This window comes from Mizuhopecten yessoensis, unplaced genomic scaffold (genome assembly GCF_002113885.1).
Source record: "Mizuhopecten yessoensis strain PY_sf001 unplaced genomic scaffold, ASM211388v2 scaffold9833, whole genome shotgun sequence".
NCBI classification, from domain to species: domain Eukaryota; kingdom Metazoa; phylum Mollusca; class Bivalvia; order Pectinida; family Pectinidae; genus Mizuhopecten; species Mizuhopecten yessoensis.
In genome coordinates, this window is record NW_018408245.1 from 17,927 (window position 1) to 34,562 (window position 16,636).

A 16,636-nucleotide genomic window follows, 5' to 3' on the forward strand; every position below is an offset into this window, starting at 1 on the left:
GTGAACTGACTGTATCGTTGTTTTTATTGTGACACCCAATGCAATCTTGGTATATTTTTATATTAGACATTCATTATTATGGTTTTAGATTGAGACAATATTTGTTTACAATATCGTTTTAAGGATAAGATATTTATGGTGATCGGACTATGTTTTTCTATAGATTGAGACACCCGATGCGATCCTGGTAATCTTTGTTCTTTAGGAAAGATATCAAACGTTTATGTACACCTTAAAATCCTAGTTACTGCAGGAATGTGTGTAATAATCATAACATGTGGGTCGGAATCAAATGAATACTCTCTTTGCAGTTATCTTGATACAACGGGAAAGATATATTGAGCGAAGCAGTTTCAGTCGCGTTTCACACACTTTCTCCCTCATTTAAAATGTGGAATGAGTGAGAGCTCCCTCATTGGAGGTTTCAGAGGTTGACACCTATGTAAACTAATAACCGATGTTTTACGTTCACACTGAGATCCTTCCGAGCGTAGGTTAACGTTGGTATACTATGGTCAGACGCACCCTCTATGTCGCCCTATACAAGACGAAACATCCAATGTTAAAACTGAGGTTCCCTAACAGTTCATTAGAATCGTGCCTCTGTTTGTTGATCACACATCGGGTTTTCATACCTGGACGTCGGGCTCACAAACAAGGGGTTGTCATCCTGAAAGTGACGTGACGATATGAGTTAATATGTTTTCAGTAAGGCCACGTTACACTGTAAAGTCTGATATTGGGTAAGGGTTAACGGTTAACCCTAACCCAGCCCTATTATCTCTATAGCCTTTATAACAATATTGAAGACCTGTGTATATATTTATAATACTTTTCCCGAATAAGAAAACGGCAGATAATAGTTTCAATCGACCTAGTATTGTTTGTCAGAATAAGGTTATGTTATAGAATTATTGTTAATACGCCTGATTATAAAATAAATCAAACTCACAAAGCCCCATTTCGGATTTTTAATTTCTTCTTCGAACTTGGAGTACTCGATACCATCGTAAAAGAACGCAAACAGTCTCCACAGAACCAAGAGGATGAGGGCAACCAGGAACACAGCGGCGGAGATACTGATGGCAAGTATCAGAATATTAGCTGGCTTCGGCGGGCACGCTGTAACAGACGTATAGACAATGGAATGATTGGTTGTTTGAAGGAACAGACAAATATGGGTAACTTCTTATGACGTTACATTGAGGGATCATATAAATACATTGGTTGGTAATTGGTTCGTTCTTCGGGAAACAATACAAGAAAGATGGACGTAAAACACAAACCGGTGATTGCACCTTGAAAGAAGTTAATATACACAATAGATACAGTATTATATACCGTAATAGATACAGTAATAGATACAGTATTATATACCGTATTAGATACAGTAATAGATACAGTATTAGATACAGTATTAAATACCGTAGATACAGTAATAGATACAGTATTAGATACAGTATTAGATACAGTAATAGATACAGTATTAGATACAGTATTAAATACCGTAGATACAGTTATAGATACAGTATTAGATACAGTATTATATACAGTATTAGATACAGTAATATATACAGTATTATATACAGTAGTATATACAGTAATAGATATAGTATTATATACAGTATTAGATACAGTATTATATACAGTATTAGATACACTAATAGATACAGTATTATATACAGTAATAGATACAGTATTATATACAGTAGTAGATACAGTAATAGATACAGTATTATATACAGTATTATATACAGTATTAGATACAGTAATAGATACAGTATTATATACAGTATTACATACAGTATTATATACAGTATTAGATACAGTATTATATACAGTATTAGATACAGTATTAGATACAGTAATAGATACAGTATTATATACAGTATTACATACAGTATTATATACAGTATTAGATACAGTATTATATACAGTATTAGATACAGTAATAGATACAGTATTATATACAGTAGTAGATACAGTAACAGATACAGTATTATATACAGTATTATATACAGTATTATATACCGTATTAGATACAGTAATAGATACAGTATTATATACCGTATTAAATACAGTATTATATACAGTAATATATACAGTATTATATACAGTATTAGATACAGTAATAGATACAGTATTCCAAAAATGAAAAACAGTTCATCACAAAATTGTGTCGTCCTTTAGGACTTATTGATGATGCTAGAGATGCAAAATAAAAGTTTGAAACACAAGTTTGTCACCATGGTGATTAGACAGAAATATGTGGGTTGTTACATTGAGGGAACATTAGTAGACAACAGAAATACAGTACAATGTAATCGGTGAGTGATTTTGAGAAAAGCTAACATACAAACCTGTGGTTTTCTTGACAAACACCACCCGGTCTCCGTCCTCGATATGAAGAATGAACGACATCACGCAATTATCAGCGTCTTTGAATTTACACGTCTGAGAATCGTTTTTTCTCACAGCTGAAATGAAAAGGAATATTTTCTCCTGAACATCTCCAAGAAGAAATATGGAAACAAATAGTCTGAATGGAAAAGTCTCTTTTGTTATGGTGTGCTGTAATGAGACATGGACAGGTATCAATACATACATTTTATAATGCAAGTTATACATAGTGTACTTGTAAGAATGGTCCCTATACAAAGTAAGTAAATGAACTTCAAAGCAACAGTTCATCTATTTTTGCTTACGGCTCACTTCCCTGCATCCCTTCATGAAGGGACCAAATGAACACACAATACTGATGTGATACTTACAGTCCAAGTCATCGACGAGGGTGACATGCTGACAGTTGCTTTGACACTCCTCCCGTCCCATATCTCCGGACTTGTCGTCGTCCTTAAGGGTACACATGGCGCACGCGCGGTTACTGTCACACAGACCCTCGGCACAACTCTTTAAACAGATAAGTTTAACAGGAATATCATAAACAAGATTACCCTCACACGATCTCAGTACTTAAAAAAATAGGTAAAATGGCAGATATATTAACATAAAGCCGTTTTGGAGTTAAACACAGTTATGTATATCGGTCCTTATTAGCTTGAGGAGCTACTGTAGCTCAACATATCTTAGAAATTGTAATGTAACTAAAATTGAATTAATAATGTTGCAAACCCCAACTGTTTTGAGATTTCATTTACATATGGCATTGTGACCATCTGTTCCGACATCCGATCAAACTAGGGTCAAAACAGTGTTTAATTGATTCCCAAGCAAGTGTCCACATTTATCTTGCATGATTCGGTAATTTTGATCTTTGAGTTTTCAATTGTGTTCTAGAGAAGTTGCATTCATGAGCTTGTATAAAGTGCTTCCCTTCCATAACCAATTGAGTTAGTGTTAACCTTCTGGCCTTTACCGTGACCCTTGACCCCGGCATTAAATTATCGAAGTTGTATCAGACGAATAAGGATGTTCGAGTTACTTAGCTTGTTACAAATATAATCACTGGTGTTATGTTACGAAAGTACCTATAGCAGTTTGAACGTTTTTATCATCTTACTAAAATCCCGTATGATAAGAAGGAACTTACCGTGCATTGCTCACAAAGGACTCCAGTATAAGACTTACCGTACATTGCTCACAAAGGACTCCAGTATAAGACTTACCGTACATTGCTCACAAAGGACTCCAGTATAAGACTTACCGTACATTGCTCACAAAGGACTCCAGTATAAGACTTACCGTACATTGCTCACAAAGGACTCCAGTATAAGACTTACCGTACATTGCTCACAAAGGACTCCAGTATAAGACTTACCGTACATTGCTCACAAAGGACTCCAGTATAAGACTTACCGTACATTGCTCACAAAGGACTCCAGTATAAGACTTACCGTACATTGCTCACAAAGGACTCCAGTATAAGACTTACCGTACATTGCTCACAAAGGACTCCAGTATAAGACTTACCGTACATTGCTCACAAAGGACTCCAGTATAAGACTTACCGTACATTGCTCACAAAGGACTCCAGTATAAGACTTACCGTACATTGCTCACAAAGGACTCCAGTATAAGACTTACCGTACATTGCTCACAAAGGACTCCAGTATAAGACTTACCGTACATTGCTCACAAAGGACTCCAGTATAAGACTTACCGTACATTGCTCACAAAGGACTCCAGTATAAGACTTACCGTACATTGCTCACAAAGGACTCCAGTATAAGACTTACCGTACATTGCTCACAAAGGACTCCAGTATAAGACTTACCGTACATTGCTCACAAAGGACTCCAGTATAAGACTTACCGTACATTGCTCACAAAGGACTCCAGTATAAGACTTACCGTACATTGCTCACAAAGGACTCCAGTATAAGACTTACCGTACATTGCTCACAAAGGACTCCAGTATAAGACTTACCGTACATTGCTCACAAAGGACTCCAGTATAAGACTTACCGTACATTGCTCACAAAGGACTCCAGTATAAGACTTACCGTACATTGCTCACAAAGGACTCCAGTATAAGACTTACCGTACATTGCTCACAAAGGACTCCAGTATAAGACTTACCGTACATTGCTCACAAAGGACTCCAGTATAAGACTTACCGTACATTGCTCACAAAGGACTCCAGTATAAGACTTACCGTACATTGCTCACAAAGGACTCCAGTATAAGACTTACCGTACATTGCTCACAAAGGACTCCAGTATAAGACTTACCGTACATTGCTCACAAAGGACTCCAGTATAAGACTTACCGTACATTGCTCACAAAGGACTCCAGTATAAGACTTACCGTACATTGCTCACAAAGGACTCCAGTATAAGACTTACCGTACATTGCTCACAAAGGACTCCAGTATAAGACTTACCGTACATTGCTCACAAAGGACTCCAGTATAAGACTTACCGTACATTGCTCACAAAGGACTCCAGTATAAGACTTACCGTACATTGCTCACAAAGGACTCCAGTATAAGACTTACCGTACATTGCTCACAAAGGACTCCAGTATAAGACTTACCGTACATTGCTCACAAAGGACTCCAGTATAAGACTTACCGTACATTGCTCACAAAGGACTCCAGTATAAGACTTACCGTACATTGCTCACAAAGGACTCCAGTATAAGACTTACCGTACATTGCTCACAAAGGACTCCAGTATAAGACTTACCGTACATTGCTCACAAAGGACTCCAGTATAAGACTTACCGTACATTGCTCACAAAGGACTCCAGTATAAGACTTACCGTACATTGCTCACAAAGGACTCCAGTATAAGACTTACCGTACATTGCTCACAAAGGACTCCAGTATAAGACTTACCGTACATTGCTCACAAAGGACTCCAGTATAAGACTTACCGTACATTGCTCACAAAGGACTCCAGTATAAGACTTACCGTACATTGCTCACAAAGGACTCCAGTATAAGACTTACCGTACATTGCTCACAAAGGACTCCAGTATAAGACTTACCGTACATTGCTCACAAAGGACTCCAGTATAAGACTTACCGTACATTGCTCACAAAGGACTCCAGTATAAGACTTACCGTACATTGCTCACAAAGGACTCCAGTATAAGACTTACCGTACATTGCTCACAAAGGACTCCAGTATAAGACTTACCGTACATTGCTCACAAAGGACTCCAGTATAAGACTTACCGTACATTGCTCACAAAGGACTCCAGTATAAGACTTACCGTACATTGCTCACAAAGGACTCCAGTATAAGACTTACCGTGCATTGCTCACAAAGGACTCCAGTATAAGACTTACCGTGCATTGCTCACAAAGGACTCCAGTATAAGAAGAATTACATTCACACTTTCCACATCGGCAGTCGCCATTGTCAGAGCAAATTGTCTGAAATAGATAAGAGTCGAACACATAGTACTAGCTACACTCATAATATAATTTTACTGAATGACCAGGACACTTAAACGACCGTCCGTAACGACCACTATAAATGCAAAAATGAGAAAAGTGCTACTCAGAATAAAACCCAAAGCTATTAAAAGGAAAATATTTTGCTTCACTGTGTATTTTTAAAATTTACTCATATATCGATGACGATTCATTAGAACTATCTTATCCTAGCAACCACGACTACCGTAGTTACAATAATGAAGCAACCCACTCTGTCTTGTCTTCGTGCATCATTTAAATAATTGTTCGGATATTCGCCTTCATACGCCTTCATTTTGACGACGTTTCATAAAGTTCATATAAGGAATGACCATTTTTGACGGCATCTATGGTAGTTTGCAATAAACATATTTTGTGTGGAGTGCTAACTGTGTTTCATCTCCATAGCATATGTTCGTTGCCAACTGCATTTATATCACCATGTATGCCATCAAAATGATGGTCATTCCTTACATGAACTTTATGGGATAGAAGGAGTTTAATTACCCCGTTATTTTCGCAGTTGGCAGTGGACAGAGGGCAGTCACAAAGTTTTCCCATGTATCCCTCGTTACAGCGACACTCCTGACAGTCACATACACCGTTACCTGTATAACATGACACATGTATGACAATGAACCTGATCACTTACATGGACAACTCATCGTTACAACAAAATACCGATGTGACACATATATGTCTAACCTCCCTCATTGTGGCCACAATTTACCTATCCTCGATCTCCAAACTCACACAAATCTACATTCTGTGGTCAAATTATCTACTATTTACTGCAGTGTGTGTCTAATGATCATAACAGGTGTGTCTAAATCAAATAACTACTTTTTGGAGTTATGTTTGATAAATAAAAGGGAAAGATAAACTGAACAAAGCTGTTCCAGTTGCGTTTCATGCACTTTCTCCCTCATTTGAAATGTGGAATGAGGGCGATCTCCCTCATTGGAGGTGTCAGAGGTTAACACCTATGGTGGCAACATACCTGTAAGGAAACAAGATCAATGCCAACACGCCGGTACAACTCAGTTATAACTAATTAATTACCTGTGTGACAAGGAACCTGATCACCTCCACCACTCAGTCACACACACCTGTGTGACAAGGACCCTGATCACCTCCACCACTCAGTCACACACACCTGTGTGACAAGGAACCTGATCACCTCCACCACTCAGTCACACACACCTGTGTGACAAGGAACCTGATCACCTCCACCACTCAGTCACACACACCTGTGTGACAAGGAACCTGATCACCTCCACCACTCAGTCACACACACCTGTGTGACAAGGAACCTGATCACCTCCACCACTCAGTCACACACACCTGTGTGACAAGGAACCTGATCACCTCCACCACTCAGTCACACACACCTGTGTGACAAGGAACCTGATCACCTCCACCACTCAGTCACACACACCTGTGTGACAAGGAACCTGATCACCTCCACCACTCAGTCACACACACCTGTGTGACAAGGAACCTGATCACCTCCACCACTCAGTCACACACACCTGTGTGACAAGGAACCTGATCACCTCCACCACTCAGTCACACACACCTGTGTGACAAGGAACCTGATCACCTCCACCACTCAGTCACACACACCTGTGTGACAAGGAACCTGATCACCTCCACCACTCAGTCACACACACCTGTGTGACAAGGAACCTGATCACCTCCACCACTCAGTCACACACACCTGTGTGACAAGGAACCTGATCACCTCCACCACTCAGTCACACACACCTGTGTGACAAGGAACCTGATCACCTCCACCACTCAGTCACACACACCTGTGTGACAAGGAACCTGATCACCTCCACCACTCAGTCACACACACCTGTGTGACAAGGAACCTGATCACCTCCACCACTCAGTCACACACACCTGTGTGACAAGGAACCTGATCACCTCCACCACTCAGTCACACACACCTGTGTGACAAGGAACCTGATCACCTCCACCACTCAGTCACACACACCTGTGTGACAAGGAACCTGATCACCTCCACCACTCAGTCACACACACCTGTGTGACAAGGAACCTGATCACCTCCACCACTCAGTCACACACACCTGTGTGACAAGGAACCTGATCACCTCCACCACTCAGTCACACACACCTGTGTGACAAGAAACCTGATCACTTCCACCACTCAGTCACACACACCTGTGTGACAAGGAACCTGATCACTTCCACCACTCAGTCACACACATTTGTGTGATAAGGAACCTGATCACTTCCACCACTCAGTCACACACACCTGTGTGACTACAACCATGATAACAGAACAGTATGTAGATTGTTATCGTGAATGTGATGACGTCATCGCTTACCTGAACAAGGATCATCAAGGTCACCACATCTTTTGCCGTTACACTGACAGAACTCTCCACTGTATTCAGGTTGATCACACAGGCATCGCCCACAATTACACCCGCCACGCCCACTGCAGATCGTGGTGTCCATGGTCTCATTTCCACCACTACGTGCAATTAAAAGATAATGTATTTTGCATTGTTAGTACAGGTAAAATTTCCAAATGCTAAATATTCACATTTTGTCCTGTTACAATTGCAACAAAATCTGTAAAAACGTTCCTGAAACGACATCTACAATCGCAAGTGATTTGAATTAAAATTCACATAAAAGGGATATCCTTTGAATCCACCAATAGAACTTGACTTATGAGTGTGACTGTATCAGCAAATCAGGGAAGTAATTCAGAACCGCCAGATTTCAAATTTGGTCGTTCGACATTAAGTATACCTTTAATGTATCCCCTCGCAGGAGTGTTCATGACAAAGACAGTTTGACGTATAATTGTCGTTCGACCTGAATTTTACTAAATATGTATTTTTCCGAGAAAGAATTATCAAAATTGAGACAGAACCGCAATTTCTTTTCAGCAAGAATGAGGAAAATCAATGGCGGTCCAAAGAAATCCCAACATGAACATTTCATCGATTTTGCCTATCAGAACAAAACTTATGGCATGGCTATGACTTAGCCAAGCATATGCCTTGGTAGCCATGTGAAGCTGTTTCATAAGTAAGATCTGCTTTTCAACATTCAAGTAAATGTGTAAGTCAAACAGAGTCCAGTCCATACCAGCCATCTAACGAAATGCCCATTTCGATCTTAACATCTATCGAGGATCATGTAGGCATTTCTTCACCCACTTTTATTTCAATCCACAAAATAGAACAAATGTTATGCCATCGTAACTGCTGTTCAGATCGTTAATCTGCCCTCGGCTTTATTAAAAGCAAACTATGATAGGTTTACATATATTATAAATTACTCACATTGTCAGACCGTTGTCTGATTCGTCTTTGTACCATATTAAAACAAAAACACGCAAAGAATATTCATCAATTTGAATTCCTTAACAATTTGAACAACGCCTTACTTATTCTAGCTTAGCTTTTGAAAGAGATGTACACGTGGAAAACCGTGCACGCGCTTTTATGGTTGGCTGAACACACCCACACAGGACGATTTGGGGAAGGCTAACATAATCGCCCAAAACAGTACGGACGGAAAATATAATATCCTTTCTAACATTTTGTGGGTTTCTTTCAAAATATAGATGATCCTTAGCAAAATGTGAGTAGTATATATATAAATAAGATACATGGCCGGGATATGTGACGTACCTTGGTGACCACACCTCTATATCAATGTTAGGTATTTATAACGTACCTTGGTAAGCACGCCTCTATTTCAATGTTAGGGATATGATACGTACATTGGTAAGCACGCCTCTATTTCAATGTTAGGGATATGATACGTACCTTGGTGAGCATGCCTCTATTTCAATGTTAGGGATATGATATGTACCTTGGTAAGCACGCCTCTATTTCAATGTTAGGGATATGATATGTACCTTGGTAAGCACGCCTCTATTTCAATGTTAGGGATATGATACGTACCTTGGTGAGCACGCCTCTATTTCAATGTTAGGGATATGATACGTACCTTGGTGAGCACGCCTCTATTTCAATGTTAGGGATATGATACGTACCTTGGTGAGCACGCCTCTATTTCAATGTTAGGGATATGATACGTACCTTGGTGAGCACGCCTCTATTTCAATGTTAGGGATATGATACGTACCTTGGTGAGCACGCCTCTATTTCAATGTTAGGGATATGATACGTACATTGGTAAGCACGCCTCTATTTCAATGTTAGGGATATGATATGTACCTTGGTGAGCATGCCTCTATTTCAATGTTAGGGATATGATATGTACCTTGGTGAGCACGCCTCTATTTCAATGTTAGGGATATGATACGTACCTTGGTGAGCACGCCTCTATTTCAATGTTAGGGATATGATACGTACATTGGTAAGCACGCCTCTATTTCAATGTTAGGGATATGATACGTACATTGGTGAGCACGCCTCTATTTCAATGTTAGGGATATGATACGTACCTTGGTGAGCACGCCTCTATTTCAATGTTAGGGATATGATACGTACATTGGTAAGCACGCCTCTATTTCAATGTTAGGGATATGATACGTACATTGGTAAGCACGCCTCTATTTCAATGTTAGGGATATGATATGTACCTTGGTGAGCATGCCTCTATTTCAATGTTAGGGATATGATATGTACCTTGGTGAGCACGCCTCTATTTCAATGTTAGGGATATGATACGTACCTTGGTGAGCACGCCTCTATTTCAATGTTAGGGATATGATACGTACCTTGGTGAGCACGCCTCTATTTCAATGTTAGGGATATGATACGTACCTTGGTGAGCACGCCTCTATTTCAATGTTAGGGATATGATACGTACATTGGTAAGCACGCCTCTATTTCAATGTTAGGGATATGATATGTACCTTGGTGAGCATGCCTCTATTTCAATGTTAGGGATATGATATGTACCTTGGTGAGCACGCCTCTATTTCAATGTTAGGGATATGATACGTACCTTGGTGAGCACGCCTCTATTTCAATGTTAGGGATATGATACGTACATTGGTAAGCACGCCTCTATTTCAATGTTAGGGATATGATATGTACCTTGGTGAGCATGCCTCTATTTCAATGTTAGGGATATGATATGTACCTTGGTGAGCACGCCTCTATTTCAATGTTAGGGATATGATACGTACCTTGGTGAGCACGCCTCTATTTCAATGTTAGGGATATGATACGTACATTGGTAAGCACGCCTCTATTTCAATGTTAGGGATATGATATGTACCTTGGTGAGCATGCCTCTATTTCAATGTTAGGGATATGATATGTACCTTGGTGAGCACGCCTCTATTTCAATGTTAGGGATATGATACGTACCTTGGTGAGCACGCCTCTATTTCAATGTTAGGGATATGATACGTACATTGGTAAGCACGCCTCTATTTCAATGTTAGGGATATGATATGTACCTTGGTGAGCATGCCTCTATTTCAATGTTAGGGATATGATATGTACCTTGGTGAGCACGCCTCTATTTCAATGTTAGGGATATGATATGTACCTTGGTGAGCACGCCTCTATTTCAATGTTAGGGCTATGATACGTACCTTGGTGAGCACGCCTCTATTTCAATGTTAGGGATATGATACGTACCTTGGTAAGCACACCTCTATTTCAATGTTAGGGCTATGATACGTACATTGGTAAGCACGCCTCTATTTCAATGTCAGGGCTATGATACGTACATTGGTAAGCACGCCTCTATTTCAATGTTAGGGATATGATACGTACCTTGGGGAGCACGCCTCTATTTCAATGTTAGGGCTATGATACGTACCTTGGTGAGCAAGCCTCTATATCCGTCTGTCTCTCGTCACAGGTGCAATTATCTCCTGACCAGCCCTCATAACATGTACATACCCCGCACTCAAAGGTTCCAAAACCGTTACACTTAGTGCTGTTCTCTTCCTGAAATACACAAAAACGTTATCATAGGTGACTAAACTGGTCCTTTATTATTATAGACATTTAGAGTAAATCTACAGTCACTCATCCTACATTGAGGTATAAATGTCGGGAGGCAATATTCATCAACTCACGGGATGAGTCCGGAGTTACCTATCTATTATATGGATATATATAGTCAATAAGAATTACAGAGAGGTCGGCCGGAGTCACTGTGATAATAAATGGATGAAGTGGACCTGTTGGGAGTCATTATTTTAGATCGAAGGCGATCATTAAGGACCAGCGCTGCTGATTGTATTTACTCGTATTCTTCCCTTTATTTCTTTGACATGGTATACCAGGGAATAACATCGTTCGGCTGAAAAAGTCTGCAGTAGGACAATGAAATATCAAGGTATTATTTTCATAATGCCAATATTCTCACTTTGGATTACATTTTATAGTAACGATAATATCGAAAAAACCTAAGTTAAAGTGAAAAATTGACTCTGATTCGGCCCCCTCAGGAAAGAAATTACCATGGAAATAAATGCTTAATATAGATGAGCAACTTCCTTTTTAGATAGTGCAACAGTCACTTTTTTATGGTTATCTACCACGGAATGTTCAAAAAATGAGGATTTGGAACGAGATTTCTTGTATTTTGTAGCAAATTGAATATTGCGACGAATAAGATAATGACATTTACATCTAATTGACCTTCTTTCATCTTTCATATATTTCGAAACATGTGAACAATGACAGCTTATATCAGGTAGACCCATATACTGACCGCTTGACCAGGGAGTTGACAGTCACACTGACAGTTGTAGACAACGTCCACCATCAGTTCATCCTTCAGACCTTCCGGATTGATTTTTAAGCTCTCCGTCCATTGGTTGGGGTCACTGGGACACGCTGTGCCTTTGTAACGCATCTTTATTTCAAAGACTATCTGGAATTGTGTGTAAGATGGTATGTCAGACTGAATTGTGTGACAGATGGTATGTTAGACTGAATTGTGTGAAATATGGTATGTCAGACTGAGTTGTGTGAAATATGGTATGTCAGACTGAGTTGTGTGACAGATGGTATGTTAGACTGAATTGTGTGACAGATGGTATGTTAGACTGAATTGTGTGACAGATGGTATGTTAGACTGAATTGTGTGACAGATGGTATAATAGACTGAATTGTGTGAAGGATGGTATGTTAGACTGAAAGAGACGGAGTATAACACCGTCCAAAAAGGACATTAGCTTTTGTGAAGATGCAGAATTCAAACCAAAAGTATAAAGTCTGTAATCAACTATGCCTGCTTCAAACCCAGTCTCTGGCAGATACACAGACTTCCCTACTCTCATAATTCCCCTGAATTTAACACCAACTCTACTTAACGAATTCTTCCTCGGATAGCAACACCAGCTTTCCAACCTCTATCTGGTCTCAGACAGAAACACCGCTTTTCTTCTTCAATCCTGCCCTAAACAGAAATAGTCTGTCCGAATCTGTCTCTGAATGTAACACTGACTTAACTACCCACCTACCTCTGAGTGAAATATTGTCTTCCTGCCCCAATCCTGTCTGAATGTAACACTGACTTAACTACCCACCTACCTCTGAGTGAAATATTGTCTTCCTGCCCCAATCCTGTCTGAATGTAACACTGACTTAACTACCCACCTACCTCTGAGTGAAATATTGTCTTCCTGCCCCAATCCTGTCTGAATGTAACACTGACTTAACTACCCACCTACCTCTGAGTGAAATATTGTCTTCCTGCCCCAATCCTGTCTGAATGTAACACTGACTTAACTACCCACCTACCTCTGAGTGAAATATTGTCTTCCTGCCCCAATCCTGTCTGAATGTAACACTGACTTAACTACCCACCTACCTCTGAGTGAAATATTGTCTTCCTGCCCCAATCCTGTCTGAATGTAACACTGACTTAACTACCCACCTTCCTCTGAGTGAAATATTGTCTTCCTGCCCCAATCTTGTCTCTGAATGTAACACTGACTTAACTACCCACCTACCTCTGAGTGAAATATTGTCTTCCTGCCCCAATCTTGTCTCTGAATGTAAGACAGATTTTACTTTCCACCTACCTCTGAGTGATTATAAAACTTACCGGTTTCCCTACTCCAACTCTATCGCAGCTACTTTGTTCCTGGAGAATGTCACTTCTGGAATATTATACAAATATCAAGTTATTAAACACTCATAGATTTAATGAATAAATCTACATGTATATGCAAGAATATTATGCCATTCGGGGAATAAACATAGATCTGTCACAGTTATAAGGGTATTCAATCCATCAAAGTTCGACAAATGTTTTCTTAAAAGGATTGACTTTTTGTTTTTAATGTTTGTATGAAATAAAATGACACTGCGTAATGGTAGTTCACTCTGACATAAACATGGACAAATTTCACCTCATTTCTCAGATTCTAATAGAGGTGCTGAAGAGCTCGGTTCTAAACTAAATAAAGCATACACTTCATAACTCTTCATAACCCATGCTTTTCTATGGACTTGAGTGGCGACAGTCGTTTACAAACATAACAGGATTTATTGATAATAATGATAATTCGAGGTTCTTACCAACCGCTTTATCACAACTTAGTTCGTAGGTCGTCTAAAAGCGGTTCACAAATTATTATCCTTGGTTATAGGGCCTTTGCAACCAGTCAATATCTTTCTCTACTCCCTGGGGAGCAAACAGCCGGTGCTGCCATTTCGGCGCTCACAGGTAGCATTCAACCATTCTAGCACTGCCCAACCACAAACTCATTTACAGCTGAGTAGACTGGAACAAGGGGAGTAAAGTATCTTGCTCAAAGACACATCACGTGCCGTGCCGTGACTCGAATCCGCAACCCTTCGATCACGAGCCCGGCGTCCTACCATTAGACTACATTGTCTCCTGAGACGCATGCTATTCCCGCTGTCAGAAGGTTTGTTGGACTGGAGAACTCTTATGCAAATAATCCAATGTGGCAATGATCGACATGTTATGCGGAAGATGCCTAGGTGTATTGGCAGATTTTCTTTACAAAAAATGTCTACTAAGAAGACAAAATTTCGCTTTAAAATTGATTTTAGGGGACATACTTCCTGTTTTCCAATACATATCGGGGACATATTTCCTTTGTCAGGTGTTCCACTAGTATGGACAATTCATCAGATATACATGTTTGTAAACTAACATTTATACAATAATATGTTTAAATAATAGTACTCAATACTCTGTCCAGTGGCTTTCAAAAGTTTGGAAACAAGAATATTGGCGACTAGTTACTAGGTTATCTACGTTATGCATGAATTCATCATCGACAGTCTACACCAGCTTACATTGAGCCTCATTCTCAGTCGGACCTGGTTTATTATCACTTAGTCTGATCTGGTTTGTTATCACTTAGTCTTACTTGGTTTGTTATCACTCAGTCTTACCTGGTTTTTATCACTCAGTCTGATCTGGTTTGTTATCACTCAGTCTGACCCGGTTTAGTATGACTTAGTCTGATCTGGTTTTTATCACTCGGTCTGATCTGGTTTGTTATCACTGAGTCTGACCCGGTTTATTATCACTTAGTCTGATCCGGTTTGTTATCACTGAGTCTGACCTGGTTTTTTATCACTCAGTCTGACCTGGTTTTTTATCACTCAGTCTGACCTGGTTTGTTATCACTTAGTCTGACCTGGTTTGTTATCACTTAGTCGGACTTGGTTTGGTATCACTTTGTCTGACCTGGTTTGTCATCACGCAGTCTGCCTTGGTTTGTTTTCATTCAGTCTGACCTGGTTTTTTATCACTCAGTCTGACCCGGTTTATTATCACTTAGTCTGACCTGGTTTGTTATCACTTAGTCTGACCCGGTTTTTATCACTCAGTCTGATCTGGTTTGTTATCACGTTGTCTGACTTGGTTTATTATCACTCAGTCTGACCTTATTTGTTATCACTTAGTCTGACCCGGTTTATTATCACTTAGTCTGACCTGGTTTGTTTTCGATAACTCGGACCTGGTTTGTTATCACTTAGTCGGACTTGGTTTGGTATCACTGTGTCTGACCTGGTTTGTTATCACTCAGTCTGACCTTATTTGTTATCACTTTGTCTGACCCGGTTTATTATCACTTAGTCTGACCTGGTTTGTTATCACTGAGTCTGACCCGGTTTATTATCACTTAGGCTGACCTGGTTTATTATCACTCGGTCTGACTTGGTTTGCTATCACTTAGTCTGATCTGGTTTTTTATTTACTTAGTCTTACCAAATCTGTCACTTACCCTGATCCACAATTAGATCTCAGTTCGTAATAGATATCATCTCGTTCCTCAACCAGGATCTTGACACTTTCCCTAATTGTCTGAAAAGGTGAGTTACGAGATCAGAGTACTACAGACAATAATTTACGAAAATAGTATCTGGAAGGTGAGTGTTAGACATGCCCTGTGTGTGTCCTATCTGATCGTGTTTGAGTGTAAGACACTGTACATGTCTTGTACGATCCGTGTTTGTTATACCTACCCTGTATGTGTTCTGTACGATCCGTGTTTGTTAGACTTACCCTCTACCTATCCTGTATGATCCGTGTTTGTTAGACATACCCTCTACCTATCCAGTATAATCCGTGTTTGTTAGAACTACCCTGTATGTGTTCTGTATGATCCGTGTTTGTTAGACCTACCCTGTATGTGTCCTGTATGATCAGTGTTTGTTAGACCTACCCTGTTCGTGTCCTGTATGATCCGTGTTTGTCAGACATACCCTATACGTGTCCTGTATGATCCGTATTTGTTAGACCTACCCTGTTCGTGTCCTGTATGATCCGTGTT

The 16,636-nt window shown here is 39.8% G+C and overlaps 1 protein-coding gene across 1 annotated transcript in view; it reads right to left on the reverse strand.

Moving 5' to 3' along the window:
• Window positions 1–288: 288 nt before the first annotated feature.
• The window catches only part of LOC110458808 (integrin beta-6-like), a 42,886-nt gene continuing 26,538 nt past the window's right edge, over window positions 289–16,636 (reverse strand). Inside the window, exons 12-22 of the mRNA XM_021510724.1 lie at window positions 16,088–16,167; window positions 13,924–13,978; window positions 12,583–12,744; window positions 11,680–11,810; window positions 8,241–8,389; window positions 6,391–6,491; window positions 5,755–5,841; window positions 2,772–2,910; window positions 2,361–2,477; window positions 953–1,122; window positions 289–670 (exon numbers count right to left, since the gene is read on the reverse strand). Coding sequence (XP_021366399.1) covers window positions 590–670; window positions 953–1,122; window positions 2,361–2,477; window positions 2,772–2,910; window positions 5,755–5,841; window positions 6,391–6,491; window positions 8,241–8,389; window positions 11,680–11,810; window positions 12,583–12,744; window positions 13,924–13,978; window positions 16,088–16,167 — 1,272 coding nt within the window. The 3' untranslated portion in view covers window positions 289–589. The remainder of the gene's footprint in view (window positions 671–952; window positions 1,123–2,360; window positions 2,478–2,771; window positions 2,911–5,754; window positions 5,842–6,390; window positions 6,492–8,240; window positions 8,390–11,679; window positions 11,811–12,582; window positions 12,745–13,923; window positions 13,979–16,087; window positions 16,168–16,636) is intronic.